Source organism: Podarcis filfolensis (assembly GCF_964270895.1).
Source record: "Podarcis filfolensis genome assembly, chromosome: 10".
NCBI lineage: Eukaryota > Metazoa > Chordata > Lepidosauria > Squamata > Lacertidae > Podarcis > Podarcis filfolensis.
In genome coordinates, this window is record NC_139612.1 from 61192344 (window position 1) to 61211426 (window position 19083).

The 19083-nt window shown below is 44.1% G+C and overlaps 1 protein-coding gene across 1 annotated transcript in view; it reads left to right on the top strand.

Annotated features, from left to right (window-relative positions):
* Positions 1-18251, top strand: part of LOC310743127 (uncharacterized protein) — a 133746-nt gene extending 115495 nt beyond the window's left edge. The window contains exons 4-6 of the mRNA XM_083573252.1: positions 11651-11772; positions 14716-14969; positions 15217-18251. Coding sequence (XP_083429378.1) covers positions 11744-11772; positions 14716-14969; positions 15217-15266 — 333 coding nt within the window. The 5' untranslated portion in view covers positions 11651-11743 and the 3' untranslated portion in view covers positions 15267-18251. The remainder of the gene's footprint in view (positions 1-11650; positions 11773-14715; positions 14970-15216) is intronic.
* The last annotated feature ends 832 nt before the right edge of the window (positions 18252-19083 follow it).

Below are 19083 nucleotides of genomic sequence, written 5' to 3' on the forward strand. Positions count from 1 at the left end.
TACATAAATCTGGCACTGGTTGGGTCTACCATAACCATACTCAGAGTAGATTCGCTGAAACCAATGGAGATAATAGACTCATTAATTTAAATAGGCCTGCTCTGATTAACAAACAGATGGCTACAACCCACCACCTCTTTGTCACTATCAGTGGCTACATTTGTAGAAGACAATAAGCTATGGTTTGCCATTATCAGATGAGCAACAACAAGCCCACGTTTGAGCACTCCCTACACCTCCTCTGGCACGGCTGCAAAGAGATAAGAAGCTTTAATTTCCATTTTTTTTATTAAGTACAGCTTTTTAGCTTGTCATTTTACCCAAACTCAGAAAAATTTAATATGGTTTAATTTTCAAAACCATAATAACGATAAAAGCAGTGGAGGGGAGTCTTACAAAATAGGTGCATGTCCTGGATGGTAGGTTGGCTGGTACTGAGCCAGTAACAAATAATAATAAAAATCAAATCTCTCAAGCATATATAATCACTGAGCATACATACCCCAGGAAGACTCCAAAGCTGTCTTGACCAGATTGCAGCGTTTATGGTGGAGAGTGTCCATCATGCATACATTTAGTGAACTAAGGTGCTGACTATTTAGCCGTACAGGGGCTTGAGAAACAATATATCATCGTGGTCAGGAGAGATCCAGCTTTAATAATTTGCAGAAATAGGGAGGGAGGGGGGAATACTCTTTGGACAAAAGAAGAATCTATTGGGTAAAAAAAAACCCTGCCCCTATAAGTAGTCCAATGAGGATTAAGCATTCTCAGAGGTACAGAAAGCTCAGTGTCTTTGTGGGATGAAGAAGATGGGGAAATGGAATGGAGCATTCTGATACAAGCCATGGCTGGCTGGCTGGCACGCTGAACAGAAGCATGCAGTGCTGCAACATCTTGTTGTAGGTCCCACTTGTATGACCTATTTACTAATCTAGGCTGAGGTGGTTGTGAGAATATACCCTGATTTTCTTCTCTCTACTGAAGCCATTTCCCCTTTGAAGCCTTTTAAGAGGCCCATACATCTTCTTGCAAAGAATCCGAGGGTACTCATTAAAAAGGCTCAAAGTCCTCCACGATCTGATTTCAGGGAATAAAGGTTTGTGATCTGCTTTATGTCCAAAACTTTGGCTGCTAGGAAGATACCTGCTGTGTGCTCTCCCAACGTGACTGTATTGCATTTGTGAATGAAATACTTTCTGAGTGTGTGTGAGTGTGTGTGTGTGTGTGTGTGTGTGTGTGTGTGTAGAGGCGCTTTCCTCAAGTCTTCTGCAAAGGGTCTCTTTGATATTTTTGGGAGCTGAGGGTGTTCAGTAGTGTTCAAAGATGTGCCAGCTTCATTTTAGATCAAATATACTTAGGCAGCCAACTTTCCACTTAAACACTTATCTTTGAATCTTCCCCCCCCCCATCACCATCATCTGCGAGCACTTATATAACACTGTTTAATGTTATTTATTTATATTGTTTACGGGATTCAAACCTGCAATGGGCCCCCAACGTGGCACATATCAGGCGAAAATTTAGCCTACATGCTGTCACTACCAAGCATATTTTTCTGTTTCAAAAAGCAGAAAGGTCTTGGAATGAACACTTGTGAAATTGGCACAGACTAGAAATAAACTTATCTTTACCTACTACGTGCAAAACATGCAATCTGCTCCCTAGCTATAGTCCCTCCCCAAACACAGAATGTTTGGGATATGGATAACTCCATATCCCCCCCCCCCAAGCCTCTAATTTTCACCTGGCTCTTGAAGCATTGGAGAGCTCAGTTGGTTAGAGCATGGTGCTGATAACGCCGAAGTTGCGGTTTCGATCCCTGCATGGGACAGCTACATATTCCTGCATCGCAGGGGGTTGGACTAGATGATCCTCTGGATCCCTTCCAACTCTACAATTCTGTGATAGACTTCAGCATTCTAATAAAGATCAAAGTAGATCTTGCCAACCTGAAGTCTTCCCACTCCCTTTCTAAGGGTGTACTATTGCTTTGCACTGACTCTTGCTGTCTGCCAGGCCAAACTGCCCTGCCTAGTACATACCCAACCCAAACCTGTGCCAGCACATTACAGGGGAAGACCAGACGCAATGGCAGCCAGATGCAGATTATCTGGCTTGCTGTCAGTGAACTCTGTATTTAAGAACATTTTATAAGCTTCCAAGAACCCCTGGTCTTCCCTAGAATACACTGAAGAGCACCAAAGTAAATCTGACATTAAATGCATCTTTGTGTTTGATGTGCACATTTTTAAAGTTGCAAACAGCAGCCACTGGAGAGTTTCGTTATTGTTACTGGGCACTCAGTAGGTTTAAGTCTTTCTACCCTGCAGTAGTTTTGACACGCACACAAATAAATCGCTCCTCCAAAGCTGCTATTGGCACATTTAACGTCAATCATCTTGTTTGACAGTAAGGGGTGTCCCCCGGCATACAACAGCCATGCTGACTCCTCTCTTGCCTAGTTTTCAGAAGACTATATTGCTGCACAAAAGCTCATTTTAAAGTCCTTCAAGCAACTGTTAGTTTCGTTATGTGTCAAGATGCTTTCAGGATTCCAGCTGCAGAAGAACACAGACATTGGTGCCAAGGCCTCCGTCGGCTTCCAAGAAACGCAGTGCACATATGATTGTTTTGAAGCAGCGCCCCTGAGTACAGCCTGCCAATTTTGCTATATGGGGCTGGACGGCTTGTCTGCCTGCCTGCTGGCTGTTATTTTCTGACAATCTCTCCTTGCTCTTCCTTACAAGGAATGAACTGCAGAGGAGGCATCCACGGGCAAGCAGCAAATTACCCACCGTCCTTGTCCAAACCGTGTCTCCATCTGCCAATTTGTCCGGGGTGAAAGTTGCCTTTTGCTTGTCACTTGCCGTACAACTCCTAACCGACTTTAAAGATTATTGCACTTTGCAAAATTGAATTTAAACAAGCCCCTTTTAGGCTGCTTGTCAGGCAAAGCAGGAAAAGGAAAAGCAGGCAGAAGGCTCTGGGCAGCTCGCTTATAGCCTGAGGCTGTGCGGGTTTACTCAAAACTAAGACGTTAACAGGATTGACTCTCAAGGAAATGTGTAGAGGATTGCAGCCTTTAGGGAAGAATGCAGGAGATCAGATTTCTCTCTCTTTTTTTTTTAATTATCCAAAATAAAAACCATCTGCAGATAAGTCTGCATAAAAGGATAAGCACAGGGACTCCCCTACCTTTCAAAATTCCACACGGGTTTTAGCAGGTGCAGCTTGTCTGCATACACACCATATATTTAAAGCACATGCACACCCAAAAGAATACTGCAAACAGTAGTTTCCTCTTTACAGATCTATAATTCCCACCACCCCGAGCACACTACAGTTTCCAGGATTCTTTTAGGGGGGGTGCTTTAAGTCTACTATGTGCACATAGCCACGGGGGGGGGGGCAAGAAGGCTGCATTCATCCAAATTCTCCCTCATACACTTAAAGGTACAGGGACCTTTCCCCCCCCCCTTTGCATTTAGCCCCTTGTATTGTCTAGAAAAGCAGTAGGGAATCTGTAGCCTTCCAGCTGTTGTTGGACTACAAGTCCCATCATCCCCTAACACTGGCCAGGGTAGCTGGGACTTGGAATTCAACAACATCTGGAAGGCAACCAGTTCCCCAGCCCTGATCTAGACTCTGTGTGCCACAGTGCTTTTACTCCATTCCGCCTTCATGATTTTTGAGGTCATTTGAGAGAGCCATCTCAGCCAAGTTCCAATCTGAACAGCAAAGGAGTGCTGAAAGGTGTCCTTGGCGGCTACTCGTGATCACAGTTGTGGAATTCCCTTCTCTTAGAGAAGGGGTGGGAAACCTTTTTCAGGCCAAGTGGAATGCTGCCCGGTAGTGGGTGAAGCCAGACCCAGGCACAGTCACACTTCTTTAACACATAAACTCACAATAATCTATTCTTTTCCATTGAAACAGAGGCAAATATTTAATCATTTGTAACTCCACTCAAGTTTCACCTATTTTCTCCATAGGTTTTATTTATATTCTCTCTCTCCCTCTCCATACATTTTCTTTATCTGATCCAATTGTGTCAAGAGAAAAAAAAGAATCCTTAGTAAATCTCAGCAGAAGAGTGCAAACAATTTCAATGCCCACCTGGCCTGTAGACCCTTACGTACTGCTATTTCATGCCTTCAAAACTAAAAATACAATTGCATCTTGAAAATTGCATGCATGCTTTTTGTGTATTTGCAAGGGACGCTGGTGGTGCTATGGGTTAAACCACAGAGCTTAGGCCTTGCCGATCAGAAGGTCGGCGGTTCGAATCCCCATGACAGGGTGAGCTCCCGTTGCTCAGTCCCTGCTCCTGCCAACCTAGCAGTTTGAAAGCACATCAAAGTGCAAGTAGATAAATAGGTACCGCTCTGGCGGGAAGGTAAACGGCATTTCCGTGCGCTGCTCTGGTTCTCCAGAAACGACTTTGTCATGCTGGCCACATGACCTGGAAGCTGTACGCCGGCTCCCTCGGCCAATAAAGCAAGATGAGCGCCACAAGTCCAGAGTCGGTCATGACTGGACCTAATGGTCAGGGGTCCCTTTACCTTTACGGAACACTAGTGGACCTCTCTGCTGGGCTCTCTATTCTCTGCTTTGATCCTGCGGATGCAGGAGCTGAAACTGCAGACATTGCACAATATCAGAGCTCTTTTTCCCCTCCAGCAAAAGCGGATTTAGGGGAGCGTGACTGGTTCGGTCACACTGGTTATGGAGCCTTCAAGGCACTGCAACTATGAAGTGGAATGGGAGGTGCCACACAGGGTGCCACTGAAATTTGTGGCCCCAAGGTCTGCAACTGTCTCCACTGCTCCCCACTGTACAGCTAATAGATGGGAGAGGACCCAGATGGTCAGATGAGGTCCACCAGTGAATTGCCCACTCCTGCCCTAGAACTTGAACAAAGGCTGGCAGTGAATATTTTGGCTGGTGCTTCATGAATAGAGTTTGGGGGTTGCAGGGACAGGATAACCACAGTAGCAGACCTTGGCATCTCAAATTTCAGTGGTGTCCTGTGCAATGCCAAAGTCTGGTGCCCCCTGCCTCTCGCCTCATTCCTGGTGTGACCACATTGGTCACACTCCCCTAGAGACACCTCTGGTACCCTAACAGGTAATGTGTGTTGGGTGAAAGCATCCTTTCCTCCACTCCGGTGCAGACAGCAAGGTGCAAGTATGACTGGAACTGCAGAAATGACCTCTGCATTTTAAGATGCTAATGTGTCCCAGGTTCAGCACCTGGCAGCGTCACCAGGTAGATCCCTGCCTGGTGCCATTCAGTGTAGACAAGTGTGCCAACTGCAATAAAATATTGCAGAGGCCCAGGTAAGCCCCGCCCCACATAATCAATCAAGACATGACACATGCTCACCATTTGAATGGCAATGCCCATCAACTTTGTGGGAGGCCTGGCTCTCTCAAATATTTTAGGGGGTGGGGGCAAGGGACCTCGGCCCCTAGGAATTGGCTCCTATGAGTGTAGATAACATTGGTCTGACTCAGAGTAAAGCAGCTTCCTATGTTACTATGAAATGTAGGAAAGGGCAGAAGGGAACGCCATGGATCTTCCTTCTCTTGGGGATTTACATAGACATGGCACATCTCCAGGTTATGATCCAGCAACCCTAAGTGCTATTTATTTATTTTTTGCAAATAAATGAGATATTGGAGGGAAGCTGGAACATATTATTTGTATTTTCTGAATTGGCGGCTTGCAATGAAATAGTGGTAGTCATGACAATAATCTGTCTCGTTTTATCTTGCTCTGAGATGCATTGGGGAGGATTTCACAGCAAATGAAACATATTTACTCGATGACTAAATATAGATAGGGGGCTCTCTCTCTCTTCACAATGAAACCCACTGCTATGGTTGCTTATTTTTAAACTGCCTCACCTTTCACAAGCTAATAGAGAAGGCATATGAGTAAATTAATAGGAGAGACCAATGAATGGCTCAAGAAACTCAATGGCAATGCCAAAGTTTACCTGTGAAAATGAGGTCCAACCAGCAGCTCGACATTGGAAAGTTACCAACAGAGAGCATTTTTTATTTTATTTTATTTTATTTTATTTTATTTTATTTTATTTTATTTTATTTTATTTTATTTTATTTTATTTTATTTTATTTTATTTTATTTTATTTTATTTTATTTTATTTTATTTTATTTTATTTTATTTTATTTTATTTTATTTTATTTGTATACTGCCCTACAGCTGAAGATAACAGGACGGTTCAAAACATAAAAATATAAAATGAGAACACAAATACAGAATAAAAACAAAAACAAACCAATAACCCCCTCTCCTACAAACACATTTAAAAGGGCATAGAATGCTAATCAGCCCAAGCCAAAGGCCTGGTTAAAGAGAAACATTATGTCTAAATATATGTAATGAAGGTCCCAGGCGAGCCTCCCTGGGGAGAGCATTCCATGAGCAGGGAGCCACTGCAGAAAAGGTACATTCTCGTGTTGCAACCCTCCAGACCTCTCATGGAGGAGGCACATGAAGAAGGGCCTCAGGTGATGATCGCAAGCTTCAGGTTGATTCATATGGGAATAGGTGGTCCTTAAGGATGAGTTCCCATGGACTGCAAGAAGATCAAACCTCTCCATTCTGAAGGAAATCAGCCCTGAGTGCTCACTGGAAGGACAGATCCTGAAGCTGAGGCTCCAATACTTTGGCCACCTCATGAGAAGAGAAGACTCCCTGGAAAAGACCCTGATGTTGGGAAAGATTGAGGGCACAAGAAGAAGGGGACGACAGAGGACGAGATGGTTGGACAGTGTTCTCGAAGCTACTAACATGAGTTTGACCAAACTGCAGGAGGCAGTGGAAGGCAGGAGTGCCTGGCTTGCTCTGGTCCATGGGGTCACGAAGAATCGGACGCGACTAAACGACTAAACAACAGCAAGGATGAGTTCGTGGCATGTGGAGGCAGCAGCCGTGGCAGGTGGCCTACGGAGGCAAAGGCCTCAGTCCAGTTGCCGCCATGGTGTCAGAGTACATGCAGTGCACCATCATTACGGTGCAACATGACATGACATCATGATGACACAGCATGTCACAACGTCATTATGGCATGGCGAGGTGCTTGCCGACATTGGGCATCCATGGTGTGGGGCCCAAGTGGGCGCCCCTGCTTTCCAGCCAAGACAAACAGTAATCAGCATTCCCAGCTTTTAATCTGAGCTAGAGAAGCTTTTGGAGACTCTGAATGCTGTTATCTTTGGGGTTTTTTATAATTACATTTATAATTTTCATTTATATACATTACAGCAATTATGAAACCGTAATTTTAACATTCCTGACTTCAACTCCCTTGCCCCTCTTTCTGTGGTTCTGTACATTTCTTTTTGTCCTTTTCGGCATACTCCAAATTGTCTTAACTTATTCTTTTATTCATCTGTTCTCATTTATATCTCATATATATTTTTGAAACTGCAGGTTTTTACAATAATCCTGCCAATGTCTTGATCTGTTTACAGTTCATTTGTAAGTACTCAATAAACCATTTCCATTCCTTTCTAAAAAGTTTGTTATCTTTATTTCTTATTCTTCTGGTAAGTTTTGCCATTTCTGCATACTCCATTAATTTCTGTAACCATTCTTCTCTTGTCGCGACCTCTTCTTCCTTCCATTTTTGGGCAAATAACATTCTTGCAGCTGTGGTGCATACATAAATAAATTTCTATACTGCTTAGGTAGCTCTGATCCCATAATTCCTAAGAGAAAAGCTTCTGGGTTGTTGGTTTTTTACAAATGTTATCTTAAATCTTAAATATCATTTCCTAGTAAGCTATAACCTTATTGCAAGACCACCACATATGGAAAAAGTTACCTTCTTTCTCTTTACATTTCCAACACTTATTCGATTTTGATTTATACATTTTTGCCAATCCACTAGGTGTTAGGTACCATCTATATAATATTTTCATATAATTTACTCTTAAACCATAACATATTGTAAATTTTATATCCATATTCCATAATCGTTCCCATGCTTCCATTTGTATGTTGTGACCAATATCTATTGCCCAAGATTTCACTTGTTCATTCTTTGTCTCTCATTCCAATAACATCTCATATATATTAAGGTAAAGGTAAAGGTCCAGTCGTGACCGACTCTGGAGTTGCAGCGCTCATCTTGCTTTACTGGCCGAGGGAGCCACCGTACAGCTTCTGGGTCATGTGGCCAGCATGACTAAGCCGCTTCTGGAGAACCAGAGCAGTGCACAGAAACGCCATTTGCCTTCCCACCGGAGTGGTACCTATTTATCTACTTGCACTTTGACGTGCTTTCAAACTGCTAGGTTGGCAGGAGCAGGGACCGAGCTACGGGAGCTCACCCTGTTGCAGGGATTCGAACCGCCGACCTTCTGATCAGTAAGCTCTAGGCTCTGTGGTTTAACCCACTGTGCCACCCACGTCCCTCTCATATATATTAGATATCACTTTAACATTACAGTTTAACAGGTCTCTAATGCCGTTCTCTTTGAAGCCAGCCTTAGCAAGTCCCAGAAACATGTCTCTGCACCCAAGCTTCGCAAAATTCACTGTCATCTCTAGATGTCTGCAGCACATTCCTTTTATTCTTCTTTTTCTCCTTCTCCTCCTCTATTCCTGTGGAATTAAGCATCCATTAACCCTCTGATTTCAACTGAAACACCTGGATTCCTTTGTTTGGCTCTTGCTTCAAGTACACCGAGCAGTTAATTGCCATGAGAATTAAAAAGTCTGCTTAAGAAAAAACCTTTCTTCCCTCCAAAATGAAGAAATGAAGTTTTTAGTGATCAGGGGGGCGGGGGAAGATAAATAAAGACAAGAGACCCAGCTGGTTTTTCAACATTAAGATTCAGAGCAGAGCAGTGGGGGCTCCTCCCGCATCTCTAGAATGTGCAACAATTGACAGTGACCATGGACTCTTCCTCCAGGGGCTCAGCAACATCTGAACGAGTATTTGTGCAGCCAGCTCTCAACACAGCATGATTAACATAAGCAAGTGTTTCTTGAGAGCTACAGGAGGCCAATTAAATCAAACTGTGGTGGGAGCAGACATGTGGACTGCACTTCAGCCAATGCATTCTCACCACTTGCTGTCTGCTCCCAGTTCAACACACAGCATGCTACATGCTAAACGGATTGTGCCTGGAAGCATCTGCAACAGGCAAGCTATTCTCTGACTGCATTAAGTGACACACACACACACACACACACACACAGAGAGAGAGAGAGAGAGAGAGAGAGAGAGAGAGAGAGAGAGAGAGAGAGAATTTTTCCATGTATAACACGCCCCTGTGTATAAGACACTCCCTATTTTGGGGGACTCCAAATTAAGAAAATGGGAGGAGATTGCCCAGAGTTGTTGAGCTTTCTTTTAGGTGGGATTGCCAAAAATCGCTCAACCACCAGAACTACACCGCGTTCACATGTTGCCTATCATCTGTCCCCACACCAGGAGAAGCCACCTATCGCCTGGCCGATTGCCGCAGCGACTGCCAACCAACACAAGCCCTTGCCGCAACAACCAATAAGACACCCAATAGCCACTCACATTCTCCAGCTCGCGGCAGCAACCAATCACACGTCCCCCCAATGCACTATCCGTGTATAATATGCCCCCTCCCCCAATTTTAAATGTAATTTTTTAATTTAAAAAACTCATCTGATACACAGAAATGTATGGTTATATATCAGGCATAGGCAAACTCTGGCCCTCCAGATGTTTGGGACTACAATTCCCATCATCCCTGACCACTGGTCCTGTTAGCTAGGGATGATGGGAATTGTAGTCCCAAACATCTGGAGGGCCGGAGTTTGCCTATGCCTGGTATATATGAATGAAAACATTTCTGTAGACTTTTCCAAAATGCATGAAATATAGAGAGCGCATTACGAAACCTTAAACAAACAACAACAGGAACAAACCCTGGAGCGTCGTGATCCTGACATGTTGCTGTTATGCCAAGCTATGGTGCGACCACATTTGGAATGCTGTGTGCCATTCTCGTTGCCTCTCCACAAAGGTTGCCGCATTGGAGAAAAGGCAAGCAAGAGTTGGCATGATGGGAGCTGACAAAATTAGGCATGACATGGAGAAAGTGGAGAGAAAGAGACGTTTTTCTCCCTCTCTCACACAACACTAGAGCCAATGAAGCTGATTGTGGTGGACACCCAATGATGTTGATTCTGGGAAATTCGGGATGGGTAAAAGAAAGGTATTTATTTCCGCAACACATAGTCAAACTATAGAACTCGCTCATGCAAAAGGCAGCGGTGGCCACCGACCTGGATGGTTTCAAAAGAGGACAGAATAAATGTACGCAGGATTAGGCTGTCAGTGGCTACTAGCCATGATGGCTAGTTTCTGCCTCCACAATTGGAAGCAGCAATGCTTCTGAATACCAGTTGCTGAAAATCAGATCTTCTGCTTAGGTCCTCCTTGTGGGTTTGCCACTAGCATCTGGTTGGCCAGTGTAAGAAGCAGATGCTGGACTAGATGGGCTATTTGCCTAATCCAGCAGTTTCGTATGTGAGACTACCTCAAGGTCCACATATATTGTGCAGGCTGGTCACTGGTAGCACCGTGTGGCCATAGGTCACATGGGCCAAAGACCCATGTGTGATTTTGCAGAAGCATAATTAAAAGTGACCCTTTGCCAGCACAGAGGATGATGGACATATTAATGGATTTGTCTTTGACTTTGGGGTGTCTAGAAGGACTGCAGTGATGGATTTTTCATGCAACGCCAGAAGCCAGACTCTGGCAATCCAACCTTTCACAGACAGGTCATTTTTTACAATGGCATGCCACCTCTGATCAAACCATCAGCAGCAGTAATATAATAAAGTGAGGCTTAGGTAGGAGCTAGCTGGGTCAGTGGTCAGACTTACTATAAGGCAGATTCCTAGGTTCTTATCTTCCTTTTGTCTGCCTCATCACAGCCACACTATGAATTTAAAGAACATTTAAAGTGGATGACTAAAGTGGAAGCACCCTGGGAACTGTAGTTTAGCCCTCAAAGAACTACTATTCCCAGATCTTTTTTTTAAAACTACAGTTCCCAGGATTCTTTGTGGGATGCCATGTCCTTTTAATATATGATGTGGATGTGACCAACGTCCTAGTATTAAAGAGAGAGGGACAGAAACAAAATCCCTGTCCATTCTCTCCATTAGATAAAGCTCTGCCCACCTCCGCTTGGGTCATACAATATTTTTCTGAAAGCCCCAAACACTTTGGCTTTTCCTATTAGGGAATGGTTGCCATTTCTCTCACCTTTCCAACACTATGATATCCCTTTGGGAAAGGGCCAAGCTGAAATATACACAGTGTTCTCCACAGCTGCCAGTGCACATCTGGGAGAGAGACGTGGTGTGTCAAAACCAGTCAGAGGTGGAAAGCTTGATCTGTAGGTGGCAGTGAGTCTTTTTGGTGGCGTTGACTCGCTGGGCTCTAGCTCAGTAATCTGTTTTGTGTGCAGAAGGTCCCAGGGTCAGTCTCCCACATCTCCAGACAGAGAAAGACCCCTGCCGCAAACTCAGGAGAGCTGCTGCCAGTCTCACTTGCTATATATATAAGGCAGGGTCTCACTTGGTGTATATATAAGGTAGCTTCTTCTGTTCGCTATTCAGGGCAGGTCTAACTTACACTACAGCAAACCTGATGATGGTGAGAGCCGCTGCTGCGAGTGATGGAGCTTCTAGGGATGAGAAAGTCAGTAACAGATGGATGAATCTGCCCTTGCTCTCTGTAGGTACTACATTTAATTAATTTGCTAACCCTAAAGAATTTGCAAGGCACCACAGTTCCTAGCAACTTAGCTCTTGGAAAATGTAGCAGGTTTTTCTTAACATCCAATGATCTTTCTTGTAGCTCTCTTAAAGCCAATACTCTGAAGCTGTGCTTCAGGTTTAAGGAAATGCCTCTGGGAGTAATAATTATTACTATTACTATTATTTTATGATATATGTTCATCCCTTTTAACAAAAGTGTCTCAAAGAGAATTACAGGATTTATGTTGTTGTTGTTTTTTTAAAAAATACCAAACTGCTTATCAAACATTTAAAAGCCAAAAGTTTGCCATCTCATTTGATCAATGCAGAAAAAGAAGCATTTTTAGGTCTGGGATGTGCAAAGCAGGTGCCAGACTTAGCAAAGATGTAGTGACAGACCGGAATGCCTCTCTTTTCCCTGATTATTAAGGAGTTCAAATGCCTTGAATTAAGATTAGAATTCTGTAATTACATGAATGAAGTCAAAGGGAAGCATAAATGTCTGCAGTCATATTTCAGGAAAACGTTGCTTATAAAAATCTAAAATCTTCCCTGCAATATAACCAGGCCCTCCTTTCATCCTCATATTTCTTAGATCTGAGGTGACTCTGTTCATGTTTTTATGAAGCTACCTAGAACAACTGCACACCTAACCCTTTTCCCAGCCATATATATGTGCATCAGGGCTACAGCTAACAATTTGTCGATTCCCCTTTGAAATGCTAATTGGCTGTATGCAAATTCCAGTGCTAAGAAACTCCCTGTCCTTATTACTTACAAGTTACCTAGAAATGTTCAGATACAATTAAGGGCAGACATTTGCTGCCCTTTTTAAAAAGATCAAAGAGGTTTGTCCTTAAAATCTGTGTTGCAGGATGTAAATGAGGTTTAAGGGGGGAGGAATTAAAAAAAAAAAACTTAGCATGTTAAATTAGATCATAACCCGAGATTGCCTCTGCTTCTGAAAGTGTGCTTGCATGCACTGGGTTAAGAACTGCCACCGACATCGGCAAGGGAGAAGGTATCTCCATCAAGCCCCTTTCTGAAAGGTTTCTGACTGCTGAGAGGCATGGGGGCACAACTGTGTGTCTGGAGCTACCCTGTTCTCCTACCCTTGATGTTGTTATCAGCTATGTACCTGCACCTCATGGGCAGGGCCGGATTTAGGTTTGATGAGGCCCTAAGCTACTGGAGGTAATGGGGCCCTTTATATTTCCAGCTGTCCTTTGTCAACAACAAATTGTCGCTGTTTTAAGTGGTAATTTATGGACCTAATAGGTATCTCAAGCCATTTGCACGCGTTGCCATGCAACTAGTCCATGCAGAATGTAGGCACCCTATATATAGAAATGAGCAAACCAGTGATATTTTAGGGAGCAGGCTAGTGGGCGGGGCCCATTACTTACATCCTTGGAGCCTACACAACACAAAACACTGTTGCTGTATGTAGGTTTTATTTTATTTGGAAATGTACATCCAGGTTTTTTTCCTTTAATTTTTTTTGGTGGGGAGCCAAGAGAGTGGGGCCCTAAACTATAGCTTGTTTAGCTTATAATTAAATCCAGCACTGCTCATGGGGGTGCTTCTGGGGAGAGACTGTTCCTGATCGAGGGGAGTTTGTTTGCAAAGCTTCTCTCTACCACCACACTAAGGCCCTGATCCAGATCAGCCCCCCTTCCCCCCCATCCGTAGTGTAGCCTGCTCCATTAGGGCAAGCAGGGATTGCCCCACCTACCTCAGTCAGCCTCCCACCTTTCTGCCTTTTTATCTTCAAGTCAAGTTAGCTTCCTGCGAGAAGCCAAGTTACAGGGAACCAGACAGAGGGCCTTCTCGGTAGTGGCACCTTCCCTGTGGAACACCCTCCCACCAGATGTCAAAGAGAACAGCAACTACCAGACTTTTAGAAGACGTCTGAAGGCAGCCCTGTTTAGGGAAGCTTTTAATGTTTGATGTATTACGGTATTTTAATATTATGTTGGAAGCCGCCCAGAGTGGCTGGGGAAGCCCAGCCAGATGGGCGGGGTATAAATAATAAAAAATTATTATTATTATTATTATTATTATTATTATTATTATTATTATTCCTTATGCTGCACATACACCATTCACTTTCAGCACATTGTCTGCCCCCCACACCCTGGGATCCCCTGGGAACTGCAGTTTACCCTCTCAGATCTACAATTCCCAGCACCCTGAACAAACCACAGCTCCCAGGATGCTTTGCAGGGAAGCATGTGCTTTAAATGCATGGCACGTATGCAGCCTTGGTGTCTCTGTGTTGCCCCTTGTAGAACTTAGCAGAGAGGAAGCTGGAGGCACAGCCAGAATCAGTTGGCTCTGCCAGTCGCTGGGTCTGGCGCCATCTACTGTTGGTCTCCCTAGCTTTTGCCCTACCAGTCCCTGGTAATTTGTGTACTTAAGGAAAAATAGAAGCCCTGTGCTTAAGGGCACAGGCATGGGGCAAAACATGTCTAGTTTGGCCTTTGGAATGGTAGGGGGAACCTGTCCTGCTCAGCAATCCTTACCAAGTCTGTGATGCCGCTTTGATGTGACGTGAGCCACTGTTTGTGCTGCCCTCCTCTAAAACAGACCTATGGCATGGGACCATTAACTAAAGCTAAGCTGACGAAAGGCACATGATCGTCTTCTGCACCAGTGCATCCCTTGATCAAAATGCTTGCGCGTAATCTTCCTTGCCTTATTTAATGCGACAATAAGGTAAAGAAATGCCAGATACATTCAGCATTCCAAGAGATATCAGCTTCCTTGGCTTATCTGTTCACGTATACCTCACCGTACCTAACTGGTGAAGATATACAAGGAATGCAAGATGAATTTCCCTGCAATCTAAGTGGTTTACCTTCTTCAGATCTGTGCCTTTCCACCTTTTGATTTTCAGTTTTATGTTCATTGTATGCACACAGCTTTAAGAAGTTAGTCAGCCCTGCTGATGTGATGGCCTGGGAATCGGATTCAGAGGCTGAACCTGAGGAATCCCAGCCTGCACAGGAGCCCCCGCCTCCAGAACCAGCTGAGCTGGGGCTGGGGCTTGAACCTGAAGGGCCCTCACCTGTGCCGGATCCTCAGGAGCAGACACCAGCTGAATCTGCTCTGGCTTCGGAGGTGATCGAGGACCCATTGCCTTCAGGTGCTCCACTCTCAGCCCCGTCAGGGGAAGGTGAGGTTGCCTCTGAGTCCAGTAACCCTCCAGCCTCTCCTGAGCTGCAGAGGCTCAGGGCAGAGAGGGGAGGGAACTAAGTTCCCGCAGGAGGAGTGCTCGCCTCCAGGCCAGGAGAGGCAAGTCACCTGTGGGCTGCGACCACCCTAGGCCTCGGGGCAGATAAAAGCCAGCCCAGTCCCAGGTTGCGGGAGCAACATTGTTGGTAACATGTTCCTGCTGGCACCTTGCCCTGCTCTTCTGCCAGAGTTCCTGACCACACCCAACTCCTTGCCCTGGACCCTGCTTCAGCCTTGATGGACAGCCTCCCTACCACACCCTCTACCTCGGACTGGACTTGGACCATGCCGCACGGTAACCCCCGGGACCAGCACAGCTGCCATGCATGATAGTGGTGTCCCAAAACTGCAAAATAAAAATAAAAATCCTGAGAGCGGATTCTGGCTCCTGTCAACACGGGGGGATAATAGTTTTCAGCATCTTCAATCCAGAGGCAATCTCTGTAGTCATTGAATTGTCCACGCCTTGACTGCAGTTAAATTGCAGATAGTAAAGGTGTGGAAATGTATCAACATAGGAACATGGTTTTGAACAAGTATGGAAGGTTCTTGTTGTGGATAAAGCAGGGATGGGGAACTTGGTACCCTTCAGAGGCTCTTTGACTCCATTTCCCATCAGTCCCAGCCAGCACGGCCAATGGAGCCCAAAATGTCTGGTGGGCAACAGGTTACCTGTGCCTGGGATTGCATTTCTTCTCAGTTCAAGGCCAGTGCTGACCAATGCTATAAAGTCTTGTCGATGGGTAAATTGTTTCCTTTTATAAAGTATTTCAGACTTCTGTAAAACATTTTGTAGCAGTAGGAAGTGACAATAAGATTGAACCGTTTTAATGACTAGACCAACTAGATAAATTTATACTTGTGGGGTCTGAAAGAGTTTGCAGCACTAGAATGATTTTTCTGTGTGCTCCCTCAGACATTACATCCCGACCCCTCTTGTAGAATTATATTCACCATCTTTTATTTCTATTTCTTTGAGTCTGCCCTTTGACACTGGTATTTATTCCTTTATTCTTTCTTTTTGTGCTGAATTTACTTGAGCATATCCTGTAAAGTTGCAGGGCTGAGGGAATGGGTAAAGTAAGTGTTAAGTTGTGGGTGAACATATCAGACGACACAGTGATTCTGCAAACAGCTCTTGTTTATTCACAGAACAGAACAGAACTGAGCTGAAGGGTTCAGCCAACCTGCTTATATAGAGCTCAAATACAAGGCAACAGTAACAACTTTCTGTAACTATCCAATCACTGAACGTAACTTTCAATTCCTTATTTGCATATGTGGACCTGAGTGAAAACTACAGTATCCCCCTGTTGGCCCAGGGTGAGAACTTCAGTACATAACAGTAAGTCTCTATCCCATTTACACACACACACACACACACACACACACACACACACACACCATGTAAGGAGTATTTCACATAGTTTCTCACTAAGAAATAGCTTTGCTCTCATTTTCCAGTATTGTGGTCTATGGGTTGGAACCAGACTAATAGTGCAATCCTGCCCATGTCTAGTCCTGTTGAATTTAGAGTTGCTTACTCTCAGTTAAGGAATGCAGCTTTAGAGAAGACGCACTGAAATAACTTAAGACCCATTGATTTCAATGGATCTGCCTTAAGAATGACTAAGTCTGGATCCAGCTCAATGAGTGTGAAGGCACTGGGGTAACTGACAAGTGTGAGACCCTCATTCTTAAATATTTTAATGTTTGCATTAAGATTTAATAGAATTGTTGTTATCTTTATTTACTAAATCCATATCCCCACACCATCAACAAGTCAGTATTCCCAGGGCGGCTTAACACAGAGAATACAAATGCATTGCAATAGAATTGAAGAAAAACAAAACATATGGAACAGTGACAAAATCTACAGCTGCTAGTACCTGTACATACTAGACTGTCCATATTTATGTTCTGGCTGTTCTCCAATGAATGTCAATGTGGTCCCTAATCTTGATGAAGGAGCGATGAAGCAACTGAGCCCTGTGGCTATAGTGTACATTTCAGAGCCCAGGCTACATAAACAGGAGGATCTGCTACAGCTCTTTCCTCATCAGACTAAGGGAATGCATGTTTAATATTGCCCCATTTTTAAAAAAAAATCCTGCTTTTAACCAATTGGAATATCCGGGTGTGGGGTTTTAGACCAACCATGGGTGCTTTGGGACAGTTCCTGTTTTCAATCACACCACGTTGGACAATTAGAGTTGCTTGGGAGGTCCTGTGCAACAACCTACTTCCTCCAAATACTGGAGTTTTTGCAATAAGGACAGTGATGGGAAAATGCACTGGGATGTGTGGATCAACACTTTTGTTGTTTAGTCCTTTAGTAGTGTCTGAGTCTTCATGACCCCATCATGGCTCCTTCATGGATCACTCCTTCATGGATCACTGCCTTGTCGTGGTGAAGGGGCTTGAATAACTCAGAGAAGCTATGAGCTATGCCATGCAGGGCCACCCAAGATGGACAGGTCATAGTGGAGGGTTTTGACTAAACGTGATCCACTTGAAGCAGGAACCGGCAAGCCACTCCAGTATCCCTGCCAAGAAAACTCCATGGACAAAAGCAACAGGATCAACACTTGCTTTGGTGCAATTCAGAGTAGTGAAAAATCCAAAGAATAGCTACATTTTGATCAGCCGGTTAGTTAAGTTATTTTATTTTTATTTAACAAATTTATAAACTGCATCATAGTATGAAGCCCCCAGGGTTGTACGAGATAAAAATAGAATATTGAAACCGATAAGTTGTGAATTTGTTGTGTATCCCTGCCAGGAACTGACTGCCATGGGAAAATAGTGTCTGTATGAGAAAGTGACACTTGCACACAGAACTGACACAGCTCCACACACCTTTCCAGACATTCTGGTGGTGCCATGCATTCATGACACAGCTGCCGCCTGATCTTGGCAATAAGCCACCATGGATTTGTTTTGCTACAATGAGATCTCATTATTGCACTCACTTATTTCTCCAGAACTATTGATTTGGCAATATTTACCGGAGCTTTGCCTCTTTCCATCAGTACATAGAAGATAATCAATATCCAGTTTATGTGGTGCTGTTTAACTTTCGGTTTCTGGTGGGGGAGAAGGTTCCTAATTTACAGCAACGAAGTCCACCATGCTTGCTGACTATAGAGAGATTGGCTGTGTGTCTCTGATATATTAATTGTGGCTCATTTATGTGTCCATGAATGAGCCCCAGACTTTCCAAAGTCCCACGGTTTGAATAATAAAGAGAAAGGCAAGTTGACATCACTGGTGGACGGCGCCCATGAATACTGAGGAGAAAGGGTGGGATATAAATTCAATAAATAAATACTGGTAGGGCACAAAGCAAGGAGGCCAACAGAAGGTGGAGCCAGAGAGCCAAGCAGCAGAGCCACCTCCTGGTAAGAAGGCAGGTAAGTGATTGGGGACAAACTGAGGTTGATGGGGTAGTGTGTCATTCACCCTGATAGACCAACCAACCTCCTCTGGTTCACACATCTGTATTACAGAAGTCTGTGTCTAAATAAAGCAACAGGAAATAGCCCTGTCTCCTAGCAGGACAACTTGGAAAGACCCTAGCTTAAGCAAGCAAGGACTTTCTGAAAGAAAAAAAACATACATTACTTGGAAAACGCAATGAAGAAATCAATCTTTATTGAGTTCACCTAAATGCACTTAATGCAACAATTAAGATGCTCTGTCCACGGTTGTCTTTACTTAGATACATTAAATGACTTCACACCATTTGTCACTCCCTTGAAGCTGCTTTGATTGCAAGCATTGCTCAGGTCAGGCACTCCTGATTCGTTTGCATCAAATGGTGTTTGCTAATCCTTGCAGATGTATTTGCTTCTTGCCATTCAAGGCAAGACAGGCTCGGCTGGAAAGACCTGCGTTTTGATGGGCGTCTTGTTTGGCCTTGTTGGCTGCTTCCTATCCTACATAGCATCTGTGTAGGGAGCTGCTCTGAAGATAATCTTATCACAATTGCTCTCGTCTGAAAATGTTCCAGCTCTTAAACTATGACAGATGGGAACCAGTGGAAAAGCAAGCTA